We start from the raw sequence: 19,373 nt of genomic DNA on the forward strand, positions 1-19,373 counted from the left end.
GGTACCGAGGTTTCCCGCGCGCGATCGCCGACTATCTTCTCTCGCGCGCGAGCGCCGACAATCTTCGCACACGCGTGAGCGCCGAAGGTCGTCCGTGCTCGCGCGAATCGCCGACGATCGTCTTACATAGTTGGAGATCGTACACGCGCGGGCACCAGTGGTTTCCCGTTCACTGTCTCCGATGATCCTCTTTCGCGCTAGCGCCGACGATCTTCGTACACGCGTAGGCGCCGAAGATCGTCAGCGTTATTTCTTCCGCGCGTGGGATGGTTTCCCACACGCAAACACCGGCGATCTTTCATCGCTGAGATCCTTCGCTCGTGGGATAGTTTCCCACTCTATCGCCCACGATCTTTCACGCGTAAGCACTAGCAATCTTCATACGCGCGGAAGCGCGGGGATCGTTCATGCGGGCGCCGATACGCCCACGCGAGTTCGAGTACAAGCGGGCGCGGTTATACTGCTACGCATGTTTTATTCACGCTTTACCCAGATCTGTGCTTTTCGCGCGATCACCAGCGTGATCGGCTCACCGTTCTCCGACACGATCACGCCCAGATTACATCAGGGCTTATGGCGGTCAGGCCACCTTCGCGTTTCCCTCCCCCGCAGCGCACAGCAGCGCCCTCTCCGGAGGGGGGGAAGTTTCCGGACAGGTCAAAGGTCTCTTCTCCCTTCATTGCAGATTCTCTACGGGCGAACCCTCATATGTCAACTCCTCCAGGGGATCGAATGATCCTCATCCCTCGAGAGGGACTCCCTGTCAGCGCGAGGGTCGGTCGGCATCCCTGGTGGGACGCCGTCGTCAAAGCGCTCATGCAGGCGATGAGCCTGTGCCTTCTGACTGGGGTCACTAATCAGTAGCAACTTCCTCTCCCCCTGAAGAGGGTGAGAGGAATCCCTGGCATGGTATCTCCTCCAAGGACCATCCTGTCCCTTCGCGAGTCCTTACGCATGCGATGAGCCCTCCTCTGGCTTCTTCTCCCCTCCCTTGCGGATGAGCATTACCCATCCCCAGAAGGGTCGGAAGACCCGGTCCTCTCTCCCCCATCACTCCATAGGGAGAATCCCCGCCTCTTCCTGAGAATCTTCTCGTGGGGAGGGGGCAAAAGCCTTACATCCTTCATCGCTGGGGTCCTGTTTCCCTCCTAGGAGGGATCCTAAGGCCCAGTCTTCCGCAAGGACCCGACAGGACCCAGATGGACCCTTGGGGCATGTCTACGAGTCTCCCCAGGAAGAGCCTCCGGGGATGAGAGACCTCGCTGCCAGTCCATCAGGAGGAGAAGCTCCAGGGGTCGGAACCTGGGTTCTGGCAGGTTCTGACCCTCAGGAAAAAACCTCAAGGGGACCCCAGATTCAGAGATTCCTCTTCGGTAAGGGAAGGATACGGTCCGGGACCGAATCTACTCACCCAAGGGCTCTCTTGGGCCAGTGCAGCTTGCTCTGGTCTCAGGGAATGAAGAGCGCCAGAGGCTTGGCCGAGGGCCGGCTCTCCGAGCTTGTCTCCTTCAACAGTCCCGGTCGGTATCGAGCCCCTCCTTTCTCCCTGTATAGGGATCGGTGAGGGGACGGGCCCTCCGGGCGGAAGTCCAGTCCATGTTGGAGATACGCTTCCTCCAAGAGGTGGCCAACGGGTTCCGAGGCCTCCTTAATCGTCTCCTTCCCTTCTCGACTCTGTACAGAGTTGTCAAACAGTCTCCGTTCAGCATGGCGACAGCAGACGCAGTCAGTCTTGCGGTGAGACCACAGGACTTCATGTTTACACTGGTCCGGTAGGACGCGTACTTCCGATCCCGGTTCACCCGTCCTCAAGGAAGGACTTTGGAGTTTGCCTGGAAGGCGGATATACCAGTTCAAGGTGCTGTTCTTCGGTCTCTCCACAGCACCTCAACAGTTCACCGATGCTTCCACTCTGACCTCTTCACGGGCTCTCAGGATCGGCATCCGTCCCCTCTGTTTCCTGGGTGACTGGCCAATCCTAGCAGACTCGAAGGCATCCCTTCTTCGTCATCGGGACAAGTTCCTCGGACTTTACCAAGTTCTAAGGAGCACGGTGGTCCGCGAGGAGTCCTCCCCGCAGCCCTCTCAGAGTCTGGTATACCTAGGCTTGGTCTTAGACACCAATCTCCCGAAGCCTTCCCTTCAGGCGACAGGATAGCACGGCGGAGGAAGGTCACAAGACCTTTCCTCACACGAGAAGAACCTCCAACCCAATCCTCCTCCCCTTTCCTCACACGAGAAGAACCTCCAACCCAATCCTCCTCCCTGGCTCATCTGGTTTCCAACAGTCGCCTCAGGATGAGTTCTCTCCAGTGGCGACTTGGGGCACGGGGGAGTCAGGGTCATGACTCCCCGGACGCCGGGACCCCTAGGGGACTTCCAAAACAGACAGACCCCCTGGGATGGGAAGCAGACGAGGATCTACAATAGGGAGTGGACCTTCTCGTTCTTCCCCTAAATTTGATGCTGTTTTCGGACGCGTCAAAGAAAAGGGGGGGTGGGCACGTCCTGAACCACGGGACCTCAGACCAGTGGTCAGAACCAGGAAGTACCTTCTCTAGACCTACTAGAGATGGAAACCGTGTTTCTGGCACTTCAGTAGCTCCACCTTGCCTGGCGGACTACTCTGTGGTTGTGAGGATCAACAACACCACAGTGTTGGCTTACTTGCCCAGACAAGGAGGTACTTTCCAGTATAGCCATCCCATCCTGCGGTAGAGATACTGGGATGGTTCGAGTTCCCCTCGATCTCCTTAGCAGCTCGCATGATTCCAGGCAAGGAATGGGCTCGCCGACAGTCTGAGCAGTGCGACACGGACACCACATTCTGAGTGGTCTTTGGATCCTCAAGTAGCCTACAAAGCCTGTCTCGGTAGGGCTCCCTCTGTGGACCGGCTCGCTACAGCACTGAGCTGCAAGCTCCCGCTGTACTGCTCCCCGGTCCCGGACCCCAAGGCCCTCTGGTAGAATGCCTTCCAGCAACGGTGGGACAACATCGATGTGTTTGCCTTCCCCCGTTCTGGAGGATGAGGAGAGTACTCTACAAGACCAGAGTATCGGTCTCTCTCAATGACCTCCCTAGCTCTGCTAGGGCCTCTCGCAGGTGGCTCACCAGTCCCTCTGTAACTCCTTACGGAGCCTCCGAAGGAACCCCCCCACGTCACCGGTTACTCACACAGCCACATGCCATCATCCTCCGCAAAGCCGTAGCTTGCTTCAACTTCCCGCCGGGAGACTATCCAGCATCTCCTCAAAGAGAGAGGTTTTTCGCAACAAGTTGCGAAAAGGAGGACTGGACACCTGCGCAAATCTTCCGCAGTAGTCTCCCAGGCGAAGGGGCGAGTTACTGTGGCCAATGTCGTGGAGAGGGTATCCCTCCATACGATGCCGCTTCCAGCAATAGCGGAGCTCCTCGTGGGATTGCGGGATGGAATGTGCCTTTCAGTTTCGGCTGTGAAAGGCTATCCCTCAGCCTTAGGTCTTGCCTCCAGGCTCTAGGGATACACATTTCTCCCTCGCTGGAGCTCTTCCTTCTCATGCGAAGCCTTGTCCTCTCTTGCCCTCAGTCGAAGGTGAGAACTCCTCCTTGGGACGTGGTTCGAGTCCTCAAGTCTCTAAAGAGACCCTCTGACGAACCACTACGTAAGGCCCCAGATCACCACCTTCCTGGGTAGACAGTGTTCCTGCTAGCCTTATCTTCAGCCAAGCGAGTCACGTGGTCTCTCATACGACTTTGCCCATTCAGTGGGATATGGGGAGGCAACATTCAGGTTCGTCCCTGAGGTTTGTTGCCAAGATTCAGAACCCGAGAGTGCCGGACCCGCTGTTCGACTCTTTCCAGGTTTCGAGTCTCCGTCTTGTAGCAGATGACCCAGACCATCTCCTACCTTCCCGGTAGGGAGTCTGAGGTGGCGTCTTTAGAGAACGGCTGCAGTTCGTCCCCAGGCTCAAGCCTCGTTCGTGGACCCTGGGAATTGAAGAGAAGGGTCTCCAGGAATACCATCTCGGCCCGGATTCGCAGGGTGTTACACCCGGCCTTGAATCCTGACCCTTCTCCGTCGCATCGCCCTAGAGCCCATGATGTCAAGGGCGTAGCTACGTCCCTGTCCTTCATGGAGCATCATTCAGTGACGCAGGTCCTACAAGCGGGGATGTTGAAGCATCAGACCATCTTCTCAGCCCCTTACCTGCAAGACATGACCCACAGGAGGCTCGATACGTTTCTATCGGCCTTGTGGTGGCTTCACAACAGCTGGTCTAAGCCTCAGGCTCCTTGATGGACAAGTAGCAGAAGGTTGAAGGCATTGTTACCTGGTGTTAGTCTGCATGAATGAAAAGATCTGTCTGGCCTTTATTCTTTTCTTCATCCTCTCCTCCCATGGAGAAAGCAGCATCCTGGGTTCTCTGCACAGCTGACCTCAAACCACTGCAGGTAGACCATGCTTCCTTGTGTTCCTAGTATTAGGTGTAATACTGTCATGTCCCCATACCCTAACGAGGTGGTATCGGGAGAGTCCTAGCCTGGGTTTCCTTCTGAGGAACTCCGGGGCAACTACCTAGGACAAATCACTTTTCACCTTCGCACACACCTTACGTAAGCCGCGGCAGTTTCACAACCGCCAGTGAGGAGCAGGGATTCCCTATTGTCCGAGTACTTGATCGCTCGAATATGGAATCCCCGGGCAAGCCAAAGCCAGTATGGCCGGGACTTACCACCCTTCCTAAGGGTTAAGTCACCCCATGTAAATAGCGTGGTTTGTATTTCAGTTACGGAACAAATGACAAATTCGTAGATAATTTGTATTTTTCCTAACTATACAAACCTTAGCTATTTACACATATTTGCCCGCCAGCCCTGTCCCCCAAGATAAGTCCAACCTCTAAGTAAAGTGAACCTTTCACCGGTGTGTGTGTGTGAGGGGGAGGGGTAGCAGGCTACCCCTCCCTACCCCCCCCCGCTAACCAGCAGAGGGGTAGTAAACCCTCATTAAAATTCTTATGGCTCGTCAATCAGCTACGCCGAAGTAATTACCCCATGTAAATAGCTAAGGTTTGTATAGTTAGGAAAAATACAAATTATCTACGAATTTGTCATATTACTGTTATTTGCTCTGATAGCATTACTAATTCACTTTTAAATGTGAATTAGTAATTCCATTTCTCCCTTCTCATCAAAAATGTTTGTTACTTGCCCTTCTCCACCATAGAATTTAGTAGTTCCCTACCATTTAGACCCTAAGGTTTTTAAAGCAGAGATAGACTGGAAGTTTTCATATACAGTATATCCAAAACTTTGAAAGAAACAGTGTCTAAATACTTCATTTCGGTGGGTGTTACTGGGCAAAGCAACCCCAGAGGGCATGAGGTAGGCCTATTTCAGTCCTCAATTAGAGTAGGAAAGAGGTGAATAGAACATGATAACTCTTTGTATGTTGAGGAAATTCATCCTGTGTATGCTTAATCAAACTTGATTATTTATGATTTGTACAGCTAAGGGAAGGAGCTGGAAGATTATACATCTTAAGATGATTTTGAAGGTTCTTTGGTCTAGAAAGTAAGTTACCACAGAATAAAACGTACTCATGAGGTTAGGGTAGTCATGCGGGACCACAGACTTCCAGGTGTTTATACCCACTTATGCTTATGAAGTTGGTGATATCCCTTCTCTTTAGGATAGGTCATCTTTAGCTCTTATTAAAACTGCTTCCTTTTCTCCTGTAAATTTTGAGTCAAATGTTAGTATACCTTCAGTGGGTAGCTAGTTTCACACTACTGCTGCTTTTGTTTCAGAGACTCATGTTTGTGGAAAACTCTCCATAGTGAAGTAGATATAGATCATGTGTTTTTGTTATTTTTGAAGATTTCTGAATGTTTATTGACAGTATTTTTTTCTTTTTACAGTGGATTAAAGAATGACACAGTTTCTGAAACTCTCGTTTTAAAACATACTGTGTCTGGTCATCAATTTCCTGTCCGTTTTGTCAAGATTGTTCCCCTTCAGGTATTCTATTTTAATTCTTGTATGGTTTATTTTATTAGCAGTGTGATAGGAATTTTGAAAAGGATATTGAGATATTTTCTGCATCATACTATGTAATTTTTCCAATCTTGTGTTTGGTATGTATAGTATTATTTCTACTTTTAATCCATATCATTTGTGGGTTTTAATTTCTTTAGCAAAGTTATTTAATTGTTTTGATTTATGGTTAAACTAAGAAGGAAGAATAGTTGTCAGTCTGGAAATACACTTAGATCAATAATATAAGTACCCTGAAACATTTCGAAAATCTTGATAATAAAAGTATCAGAATTGCAAAAAGAGAATATAACATTTAAAAGTTCAACTGGTTAAAGAAAAATTATAAAAGATGCAGAAATTTTCATTCTTAACAATGCAGTAATGACAATCAGTAAGTGATATGACTTTCCATTGTGGAGTCTCTTGTGTTATATTATACTTATGCAAGATAGATAATTTATATTGATATTTGTCGAAAAATTACTTATATTTTAGTAGTGTGCAATACTGTAATCTCTCCTCCTCTACATCAAGATGTACATACTATTTTTTTACTTGGGAGTTTTTGAAGTTTATATCTTAGGAAAGAAACAAATAATAGTTATTGTTTTTATATTTTTATTTCTATTACTTTTCCATAGAAGAATTAATTTATATCTTATTAAATTGTGTCTACTTTACATCTATCAATAAAATTTGTTTTGGAGCTTTGTTGTTGAAAAATTACTAACTTTCAGACTTGGTACTCGTAAAGCTTAAAGGGTAAGACAGGGATTTGCATTTATTTTAAAGTTTTCATTCCCAATATGGTTATCAGCTATTTGTGCTATTCTGTACAAGGTAATTAAGTATGTTTTCATTTATGTATTTGAGTGTTACATAACTTTCTGTTTATGCTTTACAAGTGACCATAGCTGTTGTTACAGATGTGATGAAGTGCCCACTGTTTATTTCATAAACTTTACAACCTTTTTCTTGCAGTCGTGGGGCTCAACCTTTAATTTTAGCATCTGGCATGTTTCGCTTGGTGGGTGCGATGACAGGGTGATTGTTCAAAAGTGCATGAATTGGTATACAACAGTAAGTAAAAAAGTTTTAACTTTACCATCTTGAATATGGTTATGAATCTTTATTAATTATTTTGACGGAAAATGTAATGACTATACATATAAGTTAAAAGTCAGCATGAATATTTGGTTTGCATTTGTGTGTCTTAGTAATTTTGATTTCTCATGTGTTTCCAGTATAGGGAAAGAGAAGCAATTCGTTTATGTCTTAAGCATTTTCGACAGCACAATTATACAGAAGCTTTCGAATCGCTCGAAAAACGAACTCGAGTCACTTTAGAAGACCCAAGACTAACGAGATTACACGAATTACTAGTATGTCAAGGAGACTTTGATGGCTGTGAGCTGCTAATAGCTGAGGCGGCACGAGGTATGTTCATTGATATTTATGGAGGTTACTTTTGATGAATTATTTTAAATGATTTTAGTCTTAAAAATAGGAATTTTGGGATTTATCCCAATAAGCTACATTACAGAGTAGTCTCACTGAAATTTAAATGAATAATTGTTTCTAGGAATTTTTGTCCTGTGTTTGCTATATCTTTGTTCACTTCCATTCTCTGTTATAATTGTATTTTTATGCAAAATATCATTACTTTTCATCTTATATACACATGACATGTGGTTTGGCCTAGAAAACAAGCTTTTTGCATATGGAGATGATGCTACTCTCTTTGCCTCAATTCCATCTCCTGAATGTAGATCTGGATGGCTGAATCCCTTAATAGAGATCTAGCTAAAATTAGTGCATGGTGCAAATTATGGGGTATGAATTTGAATCCTAACAAAACTCAAAGTATGATTGTAAGTAGGTCAAGGACAGTGGCTCCTCATTATCTGGATCTCAGCATTAGCAATGTTTCTTTAAGTTTGTATAACTCTCTTAAAATTTTAGGTGTGATTCTCGACAGCAAATTTACTTTTAAGAAACGCATCAAGTTTGAGCCTTCTTTAATTACACAAAAAATTGGCTTATCGAGAAAGTGTTTTAAGATTTTTGGTGATCAATCTATTCTGAAGAAGTGTTTTAATTCTCTCATTCTACCTTGTTTCGAGTATTGTTCTCCTGTCTGGTCTTCAGCTGCTGATTCTCATCGTAATTACGATCAATTAAATTTCATATTCCAGATCTAGATATTAATCTTTGGCACCATTATTCAATTAGTTCATTATCCATGTTGCATATTTCTGACCATATTTTACATTCAGTTCTTCCAGGACAGTTCCATCCTGTTCATAATACTAGGCATGCAGTTAATTCTAATAGTCAGGCCTTCTCCATCATGAGGCTCATTACTACACAGTATTCTAGAAGTTTTATTCCAGCTGTGACCAAGATATGGAATGATCCTAATGCGGTAGTTGAATCAGTAGAACTTCAAAAGTTCAAACTTGCAGTACTGTACATATTTTTATGTTGAACAGGCTGACATAAGTCTTTATAATTTACAGTTTATATGAATTATCTGTTTTAATGTTGTTAATGTTTTTTAAAATATTTTATTTTAATATTTCATTACTTCTTATATCGTTTATTTCTTTGTTTCCTTTCCTTATTGGGCTATTTTCCTTGTTGGAGCCCTTAGGCTTATAGCATCTTGCTTTTCCAGCTAGCGTTGCAGTTTGGTCAGTAATAATGATAATAATAGTAATAATAATAATATTGATATTGTTGTTATTTCCATTTGTTCCTACACTAGATACAAACCCTCATTCTTTACTATAGGAGATATTCTAGCGCGAGCTGGAAAATACGGCAGAAAACCTTAACAAGGTCGTTAACAACCGGGCCGGTAGTTATCCACCTGTTAGGGGTGGGGGACTGCCGGTCGGTAGCTACTGAATACTTTCAATCGAATTCTAGCCGTTGCAGTGGTAACACCGCTGCTCCTGCTTTTGTTTGACTGGCAGACTAACCTTTCTTTAGTGTGTTTTTGATTAACTTCTTCTTTTTCTTTTTCTTTATTAGATGTGATGTCCTCTATTATGAGAAAGTGTCCTGCGGTTCCCCCGAAATCTTGTGGTACATTCATGTCACCACTGGAGGTGGATCCTCATTCCCTATGCCCTTCATGTAGAGGTCATAGGTGTTCTGAAGGTTCCCCCTGCCAAGTATGTAGAGAATGGTGGGAAAAGTTCGTGAAGAGAAAGAAGAAATCCAAGAAGGATTCGTTACCTCCAGGTTCGCTGTCGAAAGGTAACGAGTCTCGGGCCTCTTCTTCAGCCTCTCGATCTCTCCCTTCAGACTCTTCCTTGCCTCCATCCTCTGGGGGGAAGTCAAGGAAGAGCGGCACCATTAACTTAAGCCCCATTCCCCCTGGTCAGGCGGATCACGTTACCCCTCCCAGTGGGACAATTTCTTCCGCCATCGGGAATAACTCTATTTCCGCTTCCATTCCAGATCACGTACGAGCGGTATGGCCTGCCCTTGGACTTCCTGGTTCTCCCTCGGAGGAAGTGTGGAACCAGTTCCTCACGGGCACTGTTTTACCTCAGGTCCCTTCTGTTTTAGAACCTTCAGGAGTTCCGGACCTCGCCTTCATTCCGTCATCTCAGTCGGCAGCCGCAGAAGATTCGGCAGATATAGTAACTTCAGCGCCCGCGGCGCCTACTTCGCCCATCGCTTGCGCTTCTACGAAACCACAATGTCGCAAGCGCAATCATCGCAATACCTCCCCCTCCTCCTCCTCCTCATCGTCTTCGTCCTCTTTGGAGGCTAGGAGGGAGAGCGAGAAGAGGAAAAGGAGAGCTCACTCTCCTTCGTCCAGACGTTCTCGTAGGAGAGAGAGACGACATAGGAAGAGACATCATCGTTCTCGCTCTTCCTCGCCTTCTATCTCTTCACGAAATGTCTCGCCGAGAGACTATAAGCGCTCTCGTCGTAAACATAAGAAGAGCGCATCCTCGGGTCATCGTTCTGACTCGCGATCGTCTTCCTCTCGCGAGGGATCATCTAGGCACTTTAAGAAAAAGAGCGCTACAATACGTTCTCGCTCTTCGTCACAAGATAGTTCTCCTAAGCATAATAAGCGCTCCCGTTGGAGTGATTTTTCATCTAAACTCGTCCGGAGCGCGGACAAGGGAAGAGCACACTCTGAGCGCGATCCCTCTCCTTCACATATTAACTTGAGGAGATCAGATCGCTCTAGGGAAGGGAGAAAGAGCACTTCTCCTCGCCGTCGCTTCGTACCAACAGAGAGAGAGTGCTCCCGTCCTTCAACCTCCCGATCGCGCAAGTCTACGGACATATCCGCGCGGGGTCATTCACCTCGGCCTCGTGTTTCAGACAGAGAAGCTCCGGTTCCCGTGCTCCCTAACGAGTTACGGAATACGAGCCTCACGAGAACCTCGGAAGAAGACACAGGGGTTCAACCCTTCTTCTCCTCGGTTGAGAATAGAGGAAAAAGGACAGACCGCTGATCAGTGCAACCTCTTACTGAGAAAGTACCGATAATTCAGTCGCCTACGCCTACACCATCGACTTCCATGCAAGATCAGGCGCGCGGCACCATTAGCCAGTGCTCAGCCTTCCCTTGGAATAACGGTAATGGAATATCCTACTTCGCCGTTATCTCCAGACATTCGGGCTTCTATTGCTCTTCCTCGCGAGGAATTAGCGCGACCGGAAGATTCCTGGAAAGAACAACCATCAAAAGACTTAGAGTCCGGAAGATTCCTCGGAAGAACAACCATCAAAAGACTTAGAGTCCGGAAGATTCCTCGGAAGAACAACCATCAAAAGACTTAGAGTCCTCCTATCTGAGGGCTCTAAGAACTATGGGCAATATCTCAGCCTTGGTGATATACATCTGTCGCCTCGACATACCGACACTCCAACCCTTCTCCTCTGACCCTGGATCCCCTCACAGCAAGGCTCACACCTGGCTGCTCGTCAGAGAGACTCTCTTCTCTCCCAGTCTCCTTCACTGCCACAGAAGCCTCGGCAATGGAAGCAGCGTCAATGTCCTTTCTGGAGGCATTATCCTGGTTTGACACAGACACAGTCGGCTACCTAGCGAGTCACGAAGACCTTTCAAACCAAAGCTCCATACAGTCCTCGCAGGAAGTCCTAGCTGCTGGGGCTAAGACAATGGACTTCCTAACTGCTACAACTGCAACCATGTGGGGCAACTGGATTCTCAAAAGGAGGGAATCAGTAGTTTCCAGACTTCATAGGAAGACCGAGAGGTCAGATTTGAGAAACTCGGATCTTCTGCAACCTCTCCTCTTTTCTAAACAGGCAGTTTCCTCTGCCTTAGATACTTGGAGGAAAGAGACGCAGGACACTACGATGCAAAAGGCTGCTTCCCTTCGCACAATGCAACAGCAGCCAACTCCACAACCCAAAACCACAATCGCAACTCCACTACCAGCCAAGAGCCTCAGCCGCCCCTCTTTTATACCCAAACCTATGGGCAAAGGGAAGTCGGCTCTCCCTAAGGCTAAAGGCAGGGGGAGGAACCCTAGACAGAAATAGGGTCACGGCTCCCCCCTCACAATGTGTAGGGGGGTGTCTGCAGGGGAGTTGGAGGAGGTGGAAGGCTATGGGGGCCATGCAATGGACCATCAAGGTGCTTCGTTGGGGGTACTGCATCCCCTTCATAGGCTCTCCTCCTCCTCTAATTCCTACTCCGATCTCGTCCTCCCAGGTCCCTCGGGATCCCGGGAAACAGCAAGCCCTAGCTCGGGAGATCCAGAACATGCTTCTAAAAGGTGCCATTTAAGAAGTCTCCAACACCTCCTCGGGGTTTTTCAGTCGCCTCTTTCTGGTAGAGAAAGCCTCAGGAGGTTGGAGATCAGTAATCGATCTCTCTACCTTGAATCAGTTTGTGAAGCAAACTCCATTCAAAATGGAGAAGCAGCTTTTGTGACCCAAGCTGTGCGTCCAGGAGACTCTATGGCATCTGTGGACTTAAAAGATGCATATTTCCCAGTGCCGATCCATCACGCTTATCGGAAATTCCTGCGCTTTCTGGTTCAAGGTCGAATCTTCGAGTTCAAAGTCCTATGCTTCGGCCTCTCGACCGCCCCACAGGTCTTTACGAAGATCTTCGAACTCGTATCCTCGTGGGCTCACAAGCACGGAATACTGTACGTCTGCTAAGATACCTAGACGATTGGCTACTCCTGGCCTCGTCCAGGGAGCTAGCTCTGGATCACCTAAGAAGACTTCTAGACCTTTGCAAGGACCTGGGGATCCTTGTAAACGCAGAGAAGTCTTGCTTGATTCCAACTCAAGTCTTAAACTATCTGGGTATGTCCATCAACACCCAGGTAGGGAGGGTGTTCCCTTCGGAAGACAGACTTCGGAGACTGGAACAATCCATCGCCCAACTCTTGTCTCCACTGCCGCCTATAGCCAAGTCGTGGCAGTGTCTTCTGGGCCATCTTTCCTCCCTGGAAAAACTAGTTCCAGGCGGAAAATCAAGAATGAGAAGTCTCCAGCGGCATCTGAAGACCCATTGGTCTCAAAAGATCGATTCCCCATTCTTGTCAGTGGAGGTTCCAGCTCTGGTGATACAAGATCTTCATTGGTGGTCAACCAGAGAGAATACCCAAAAGGGCATTCCCCTCCAAAGCCCCAGTCTGAAGTTAAAACTCTTTTCGGACGCATCGCTACGGGTTGGGGTTCCCATCTAGGCCCAAAATTAGCATCAGGAGTTTGGTCTCCGATAGAACAAACTCTCCATATAAATCACCTGGAATTATTAGCAGCCTGGAAAGGCCTAAAATACTTTGTAAAAGATCTACAAGGACGAGAAGTGGTGCTGATGAGCGACAACTCCACAGCCGTCTCGTACATCAACAAACAAGGGGGTACTCTGGCAAGAGACCTCTGTCTTCTGGCAGTCCAGATTTGCCAATGGGCGGAAGGTCACAACATTTCTCTCACAGCCAGGTTTATTCCGGGCAGGAGAAACATCATGGCGGATCAACTGAGCAGGCATCACCAAGTGTTGAGTGGCGAATGGTCTTTGGATCCTCGAGTAGCGAAGACAGCAATAACTTTGTGGGATTTCCCCACAATAGACCTGTTCGCCACTTTTCTGAATGTGAAACTTCCCTGCTACGGGCCCCCAGTTCCAGGCCATCAGGCAGCGATCCAGGACACCCTTCAACGTTCTTTGGACAACCTGGACGCATATGCCTTTCCACCCTTTTGCCTGCTCAGAAGGGTGATCAACAAACTCAGGACCTCCCAGAACTGCAAGCTAACTCTAATAGCGCCGGCATGGCCAAGCAGAGAGTGGTACGCAGACCTTTCCCTGCTGGTTCAGGTTCCAAGGTATCTTCCTCCAGAGCCCCTTCTGCTGACGCAGCCACAGTGGTGTCCCCCACGGGAGAATCCCCTTCCTGGAGCTTCACGCCTGGAGGCTGTCCAGTCACTCCTCAGAAGCAGAGGCTTTTCAGGGAAGGTGGCTGAGCACATGTCCAGGCACTTGCGCCAGTCTTCCACAAATCTCTACCAAGCAAGATGGAGAGTGTTTGCAGCTTGGTGTAGAGGGCCATGCGTGTCTCCACTCGATCCCTCTCTTCCTTTAGTGGTAGACTTCCTTGTGTACCTCAGGGAGGAAAAACTCCTCTCAGTCTCGGCAATTAAAGGCTATCGTTCAGCATTAAGCCTCATCTGTAGACTGAGAGGGGTTGATCTTTCCACCTCAGAAGATATCTCCTTGTTGATTCGAGGTTTTGAGAGATCTTGCCCCCCAGTTGAGATTAAACTACCACCTTGGGACGTGTCCCTGGTCTTACGTTCCTTAAAGGGACAACCCTATGAGCCCTTAAATAGGACCTCTGACTACTTCCTAACCCTTAAGACCGTCTTCCTAGTAGGCCTGGCCTCAGCAAAAAGGGTTGGTGAACTTCATGGTCTATCCTACGAAGTCACCCATTCTAGAAGATGGGGGAAGTCTTGCTCAACTTCGTGCCAGGCTTTGTGACCAAAACTCAAAATCCTTCATCGGCCGATGAGAGGTTTAGAGAATTTCAATTTTCCAGCCTCAATAAGGTAACACAGGATACAGACCAATTGCTACTGTGCCCAGTCAGGGCGCTAAGGAAATACCTGAAGCGCATGAGACCTTTCAGACCACGCCTCCGTCATCTCTTCCTCAGTACTAACAACGTAAAGAAGAAAATCTCTCGCAACACCATCTCTTTCTGGGTCAAGAAAGTTATTGCGAGAGCCATTCACGGAGACCCAGAGGCAGCTCAACCCAAAGCCCATCAAGTTAGGAGAGTGGCTGCCTCACTGGCGTTTAAGAAAAACTTTTCAGTCTCCCAAGTCTTAAGAGCTGGAGTCTGGAAACGCCAATCTACATTCACCACTCACTATTTAACCGATGTGACACATAGGTCTCTAAACACCTTTTCTATAGGGCCTATTGTGGCAGGTCAACAGGTGCTGTAGCTACCTTACGCCCTTTCCAGGGACAGTAGCCATTGGTCGGGGATTCTGTTTTACACTAGGTTTTTAGAAGGACATCCATCTATCTTCTGCACTTCCTTCTTCCTCCCATCTGGGTATCCTAGTCTGTAACCAGTTTCAGCTGGACTCGCCAATGGAAATGAGGTATGAAACTCATCTGACTCCTCTCACAGGGTATAAGTTATACTCGTAGTCATGAGGGTTCCCCTTTTCAAGGTCAGGGGAATCCTAAGTATGAAGGGTCCGAGTCGAATGTTCCCGACCCTCTTCATCCTGAAACATTTGTTTCCACGTAATTACAAACTTTCAGTCGTGCTAAGATTATGGGGATCTACAAAGAAAAGTTAACGGGAGATTTTTTCATCTAAAGAGTCTAGTCTGAGGACTATCTTCCCTAGGAATAGGGAACTCCTCGACCACCCTGACCTCAAGACTAAGTCTCCTATAGTAAAGAATGAGGGTTTGTATCTAGTGTAGAAACAAATGACAAACTTATAACAGAGTTTGTATTGTTCCTAACATACAAACCCGAATTCTTTACACAAAAATAGTCCTAGCTAGAATCCGATTGAAGGTATTCAGTAGCTACCGACCAGCAGTCCCCCACCCCTAACAGGTGGATAACTACCGGCCCGGTCGTTAACGACCTTGTTAAGGTTTTCTGCCGTATTTTCCAGCTCGTGCTAGAATATCTCCTATAGTAAAGAATTTGGGTTTGTATGTTAAGAAAAATACAAACTTTGTTATAAGTTTGTAATTTTTCCTACCCAATGTTTAATGTGGTACTGTATAAAGTTTGAAAGTGCAGCTTTGGTTGATAAACTTAAAAATTTGGGGCCTAGTAGTGGATTTGTATAACTAGTACCATATCTAAATAACTACTTCCAATATTAGTATGCATTGTTAGCAATAGACACTGGTTGTGAATGTTACCTCTATGTCAACATCTTGTTTTGTTGGCTGGAGAATTTTGCATTTATTTAGGGTTTTGTACTCTGAAGTGGGATTTTCATTAAATTTTTGTAGTTAGTATTTAAGGTATATCTTCTGAGTCAAGATTATGTTTAATCTTTAATAAGGCTTGTATATACTGTACATACAAGTCTCATTAAGGACTCACATGTCCTGGGCTTAAGTGATTCTTATAAGATTTCTATTGTTTGTAGAGGCAAAGATTTTATAGTAAAGAATAGATGGTATGAGTGCAGGGATATCACAGATCAAACACATTTAGATTATGCTTTGTATAGAGCCAGATTGGAGCAAGATAAAGAAGGTGAAGAGAGTTAAAGTGATACTGTCTATTCACTGGTAGTAGCCTAGCTAGCGGCCAAATTTTGGTTAGTAATGCTCCTACTTGCTCAGATAGCATAGATAATTTACCTTTTAGTTTTCATGATGTGAATCCTGTTCATTCTAGTGCTTCCGTTTCTTCCTTCCCTTCACAAATATCTCTAACTTGTTCTTTTCTAACATAATTTACTGGTCTTTCTCATTTAATTTAGAGGTTTTAAAAACCCTATTAGAGTGGAAATTTTAAGTTTTGCCTGGAACTTAGGTTATAAAAAATGTTGTAAAATTTTGTTTCATAAGGTATTGTTAGGTACTCCAAAACTGTGAGGTAGACCTACCTCAAACCTTGCCTAAAGTAGGAGAGAGGCTAATAGAACAGCATAACACTTTATTCATTCAAGAAAATTCATCCCTCGCGTGCTGTATCGAGCTTGATTAATGATTAGCTAAGCAAAAATGAGACTCATTATGATCATGCATTTGAAGAAGGTTTTGAATATTTTGAGTCAAGAAATATGTTAGTTGTATAGTAATATATACTCTAAAGGTTAGGCTTGCAAGAGTGCTTAGTGTCTTCTCTTATTTAGATATTGGGACCTTAGTACACTTTGGTCATGATGCCACTATCTTACCTTTCCTTTAAGTGTGGGTTTAAGAAATGAACTTTTGGAACATTTTATTGAAATACACGTAAATTTTAGTTGAAAATTAATTACTGTACGTTATTTCAATACAGTACTTGCCAAAGTTCGTTAATGTAACCTGCCTTCTCCCTACACAGTTTGGTAGAACTCTTTTAGTGAGGTACACAATAGACTCCTTAGGGAGAATGACAGACTAGAATCAGGGAAGCCATGCACTCTGCCAGGATAGAACTTGGGTAGATGGTAGCTTGCATAGCTTAGGGCTGTTGCACAAGGGAATGTATCTTACCGATAGGAAAAACTTAGATTGTAGGGACAAGATTTATTTCTTCCAGAGGAGGAATGGTAGTGAACTTTGGAAAGTATTGAAATAATTATTCTCATTTAATAATTAGGTTTTTTGTTCTTTGATATTATTATCCATGTGATCGTTTGAGAATTTCCTGTGTGGTATTATTTCAGAGGGCTTATTCCAGCAGTACATTAGTCAACAAGAATATAAACCACAATGGACTCCCATTATTCCTACACCTTTAGGTTCAGTGAGTGGTCACCAACGACCTGGCATGAGAGGGGGCCATCAGATGTGCATCGACACAAATACTCAGGTGAAAATACTAATACTGTACAGTACTTATAACTAATGTATTTTTTTAAATGCTTTAAAATATTTCCCCATACTTTTTCATAACAAACAGTTTTACCTATTAGGAAAGTACTGTAGATATTTTTGAAGAGTTTCTCTATTCATATTGATATTTGAAGACCATATTTTGGAATGATTTCCTCACAGAATAGATGTAAGATGACTATTCTTATACTTTATTCCCTATGTTGGATTGAAGTGACCATAGATGAAGTTTACGTGTAATAAGACTGTTCATTGATATAACTGAAACATTTGCACATTTATAATACATTTTTTAAGATTTAGATGTAAAGACAATAATTCTCCAATTGTCCAGTTTTCAGAATAGGACTTATTGTTACATTTTTTTTTATCTACAGACAATCTATCTCTTCGGTGGATGGGATGGAATGCAAGATCTGAGTGACCTCTGGTCATATCACATCCCATCTCAAGAATGGACGTGCATATCTAGAAATACTCATGCTGAGGTTGGTGTCTTAGAATTTTCTTTGTGTCATTGTCAGTTTAATCTACTTTGAAAAGGTAATTGAGTGTCTCAAATCATATGTGTTTTGGTTTTGATTTCACTCTTCTTTTATAAGGTAATTTGAGTTGACTAGATAGTCTTGATTATTTATTTATCACTATTATCATTAGTGTAACCTACACTGATGATACTTCCCCTTTTTATCCAAAGAACTAGAACCTTGATGCTGTTCTATGTTGCCCTTTTCAGTCATTGATGGGATTGCTGAAATATTTCATGATTCATATTGAGTTCTGAAATTTTAAACGTGTAATGTTTTAATATCAGCCATTGTCATTACTGGAAAATCTCATTCTGGAAAGTTAAAGATTATTTACATTAAGAGGACAATAAAAAGTACATTACAGTATGAACAGCAGCCAGTAACATGCATGCTTAATATTCTTATCGAATATATGATAATGCAGTATTATGTACAAAGTGTGGTGAGGATTATGTGCTATACCATTATATTCCCTACTGGCTATTGCTTAGTTTACATCTCAAAATGCTGAATTTATTCTTTTGCTCTTCACTATTCAAGATTTTTCAGCTTTATTGTAATCATATGGGACCTTGAATGGTATATGTTATTGGTTGTAAAGTGGCCAGATTTGAAGTGGTACAAAAATCTAGTAAGTTCAGGCTAAAATTTATTGGGTTTGTATCTATGAAACAAAATCACTAAGATTAGATTATATTTTTTTTACAAAAAAGTCTCTGAAAAATATTTATAGTAATTGTTTATTCCTCAGGGTGGCCCAACTGCACGTTCTTGTCACAAAATGTGTTTAGATCCAGAGAGGCGCCAAATATTTACCCTTGGGAGATACCTAGATTCAGCTCTTCGAGTTTCAGAAAATCTTAAAGTAAGAGGAATGATTTATGATGTTTATAGGATTTAGAATTATGAGCATAGTTTTAAACTTGAATAATTATCAAAACTTTTGTGTAAAACATGAAGATATATGTAATTTGCTTCAAGCTAAAGGAAAGGTCACAAAAATTATTACTATTTTTTTTCTAGAGTGATTTTTATATGTATGACATGGAGAATAACAAGTGGACGCTAGTTACTGAAGATACTGCATCTATGGGTGGACCAAGGCTCATATTTGACCATCAGATGGTCATGGATGTAGAGAGTCGCATTATTTATGTGTTTGGAGGGCGTGTTTTAACTCCCTCTCGTTGGGAAGGTTGTGTTGGAGGGTAAGTAGAATTTTACTGATGCTGTGATTATTATTCTTTTTAATGTGAAATGCAATTCAGTTGGAGTCTTGGCAAATCAAATTTTAATGCATGTCTTATAACATATGCTTAATTTTCATATTTTATAACTGTATGCTTAAATTTTATAAGACTGCTAATGATAACCTTTGGGTTATTTAATTTTTTTTTATATAAAAATCATTGTCCTTTACTTCCACAAGCTTGTTTGAGTTTCAACTGCATTTTTACATTTGCAAAAATTAATGATTCTACTATGCAGTGTGGCTAGAGAATCTTCCTTTATCAAGGTTATCAACAGAATATCTCTCATCTATTTTCTTTTTTCAATTGTGACACAATTTTCATGACCGTCATAAAACTTCTGTGATTCTGTTGGATCCAAATAACACTTCCAATTTTGGTTAATGCCTTTCATCAATTTGGTCATTACTATGTAATATTAATACAGTTATGTTAAAATATTATGTTAGAATATTCATAACAACTAGAAATAAGTACCTACATAACCCTAATTACACTATAGATAAAAAA

The 19,373-nt window shown here is 44.2% G+C and overlaps 1 protein-coding gene across 2 annotated transcripts in view; it reads left to right on the forward strand.

Moving 5' to 3' along the window:
• The window catches only part of LOC137643905 (muskelin-like), a 148,386-nt gene that overhangs the window by 77,007 nt on the left and 52,006 nt on the right, over positions 1–19,373 (forward strand). For both annotated transcript variants that reach the window (XM_068376655.1, XM_068376656.1), the window contains exons 4-10: positions 5,902–6,001; positions 7,001–7,099; positions 7,264–7,456; positions 16,915–17,060; positions 17,461–17,571; positions 18,365–18,478; positions 18,637–18,821. In XM_068376655.1, the coding sequence (XP_068232756.1) occupies positions 5,902–6,001; positions 7,001–7,099; positions 7,264–7,456; positions 16,915–17,060; positions 17,461–17,571; positions 18,365–18,478; positions 18,637–18,821 (948 nt within the window). The remainder of the gene's footprint in view (positions 1–5,901; positions 6,002–7,000; positions 7,100–7,263; positions 7,457–16,914; positions 17,061–17,460; positions 17,572–18,364; positions 18,479–18,636; positions 18,822–19,373) is intronic.

Source organism: Palaemon carinicauda, chromosome 7, assembly GCF_036898095.1.
Source record: "Palaemon carinicauda isolate YSFRI2023 chromosome 7, ASM3689809v2, whole genome shotgun sequence".
NCBI lineage: Eukaryota > Metazoa > Arthropoda > Malacostraca > Decapoda > Palaemonidae > Palaemon > Palaemon carinicauda.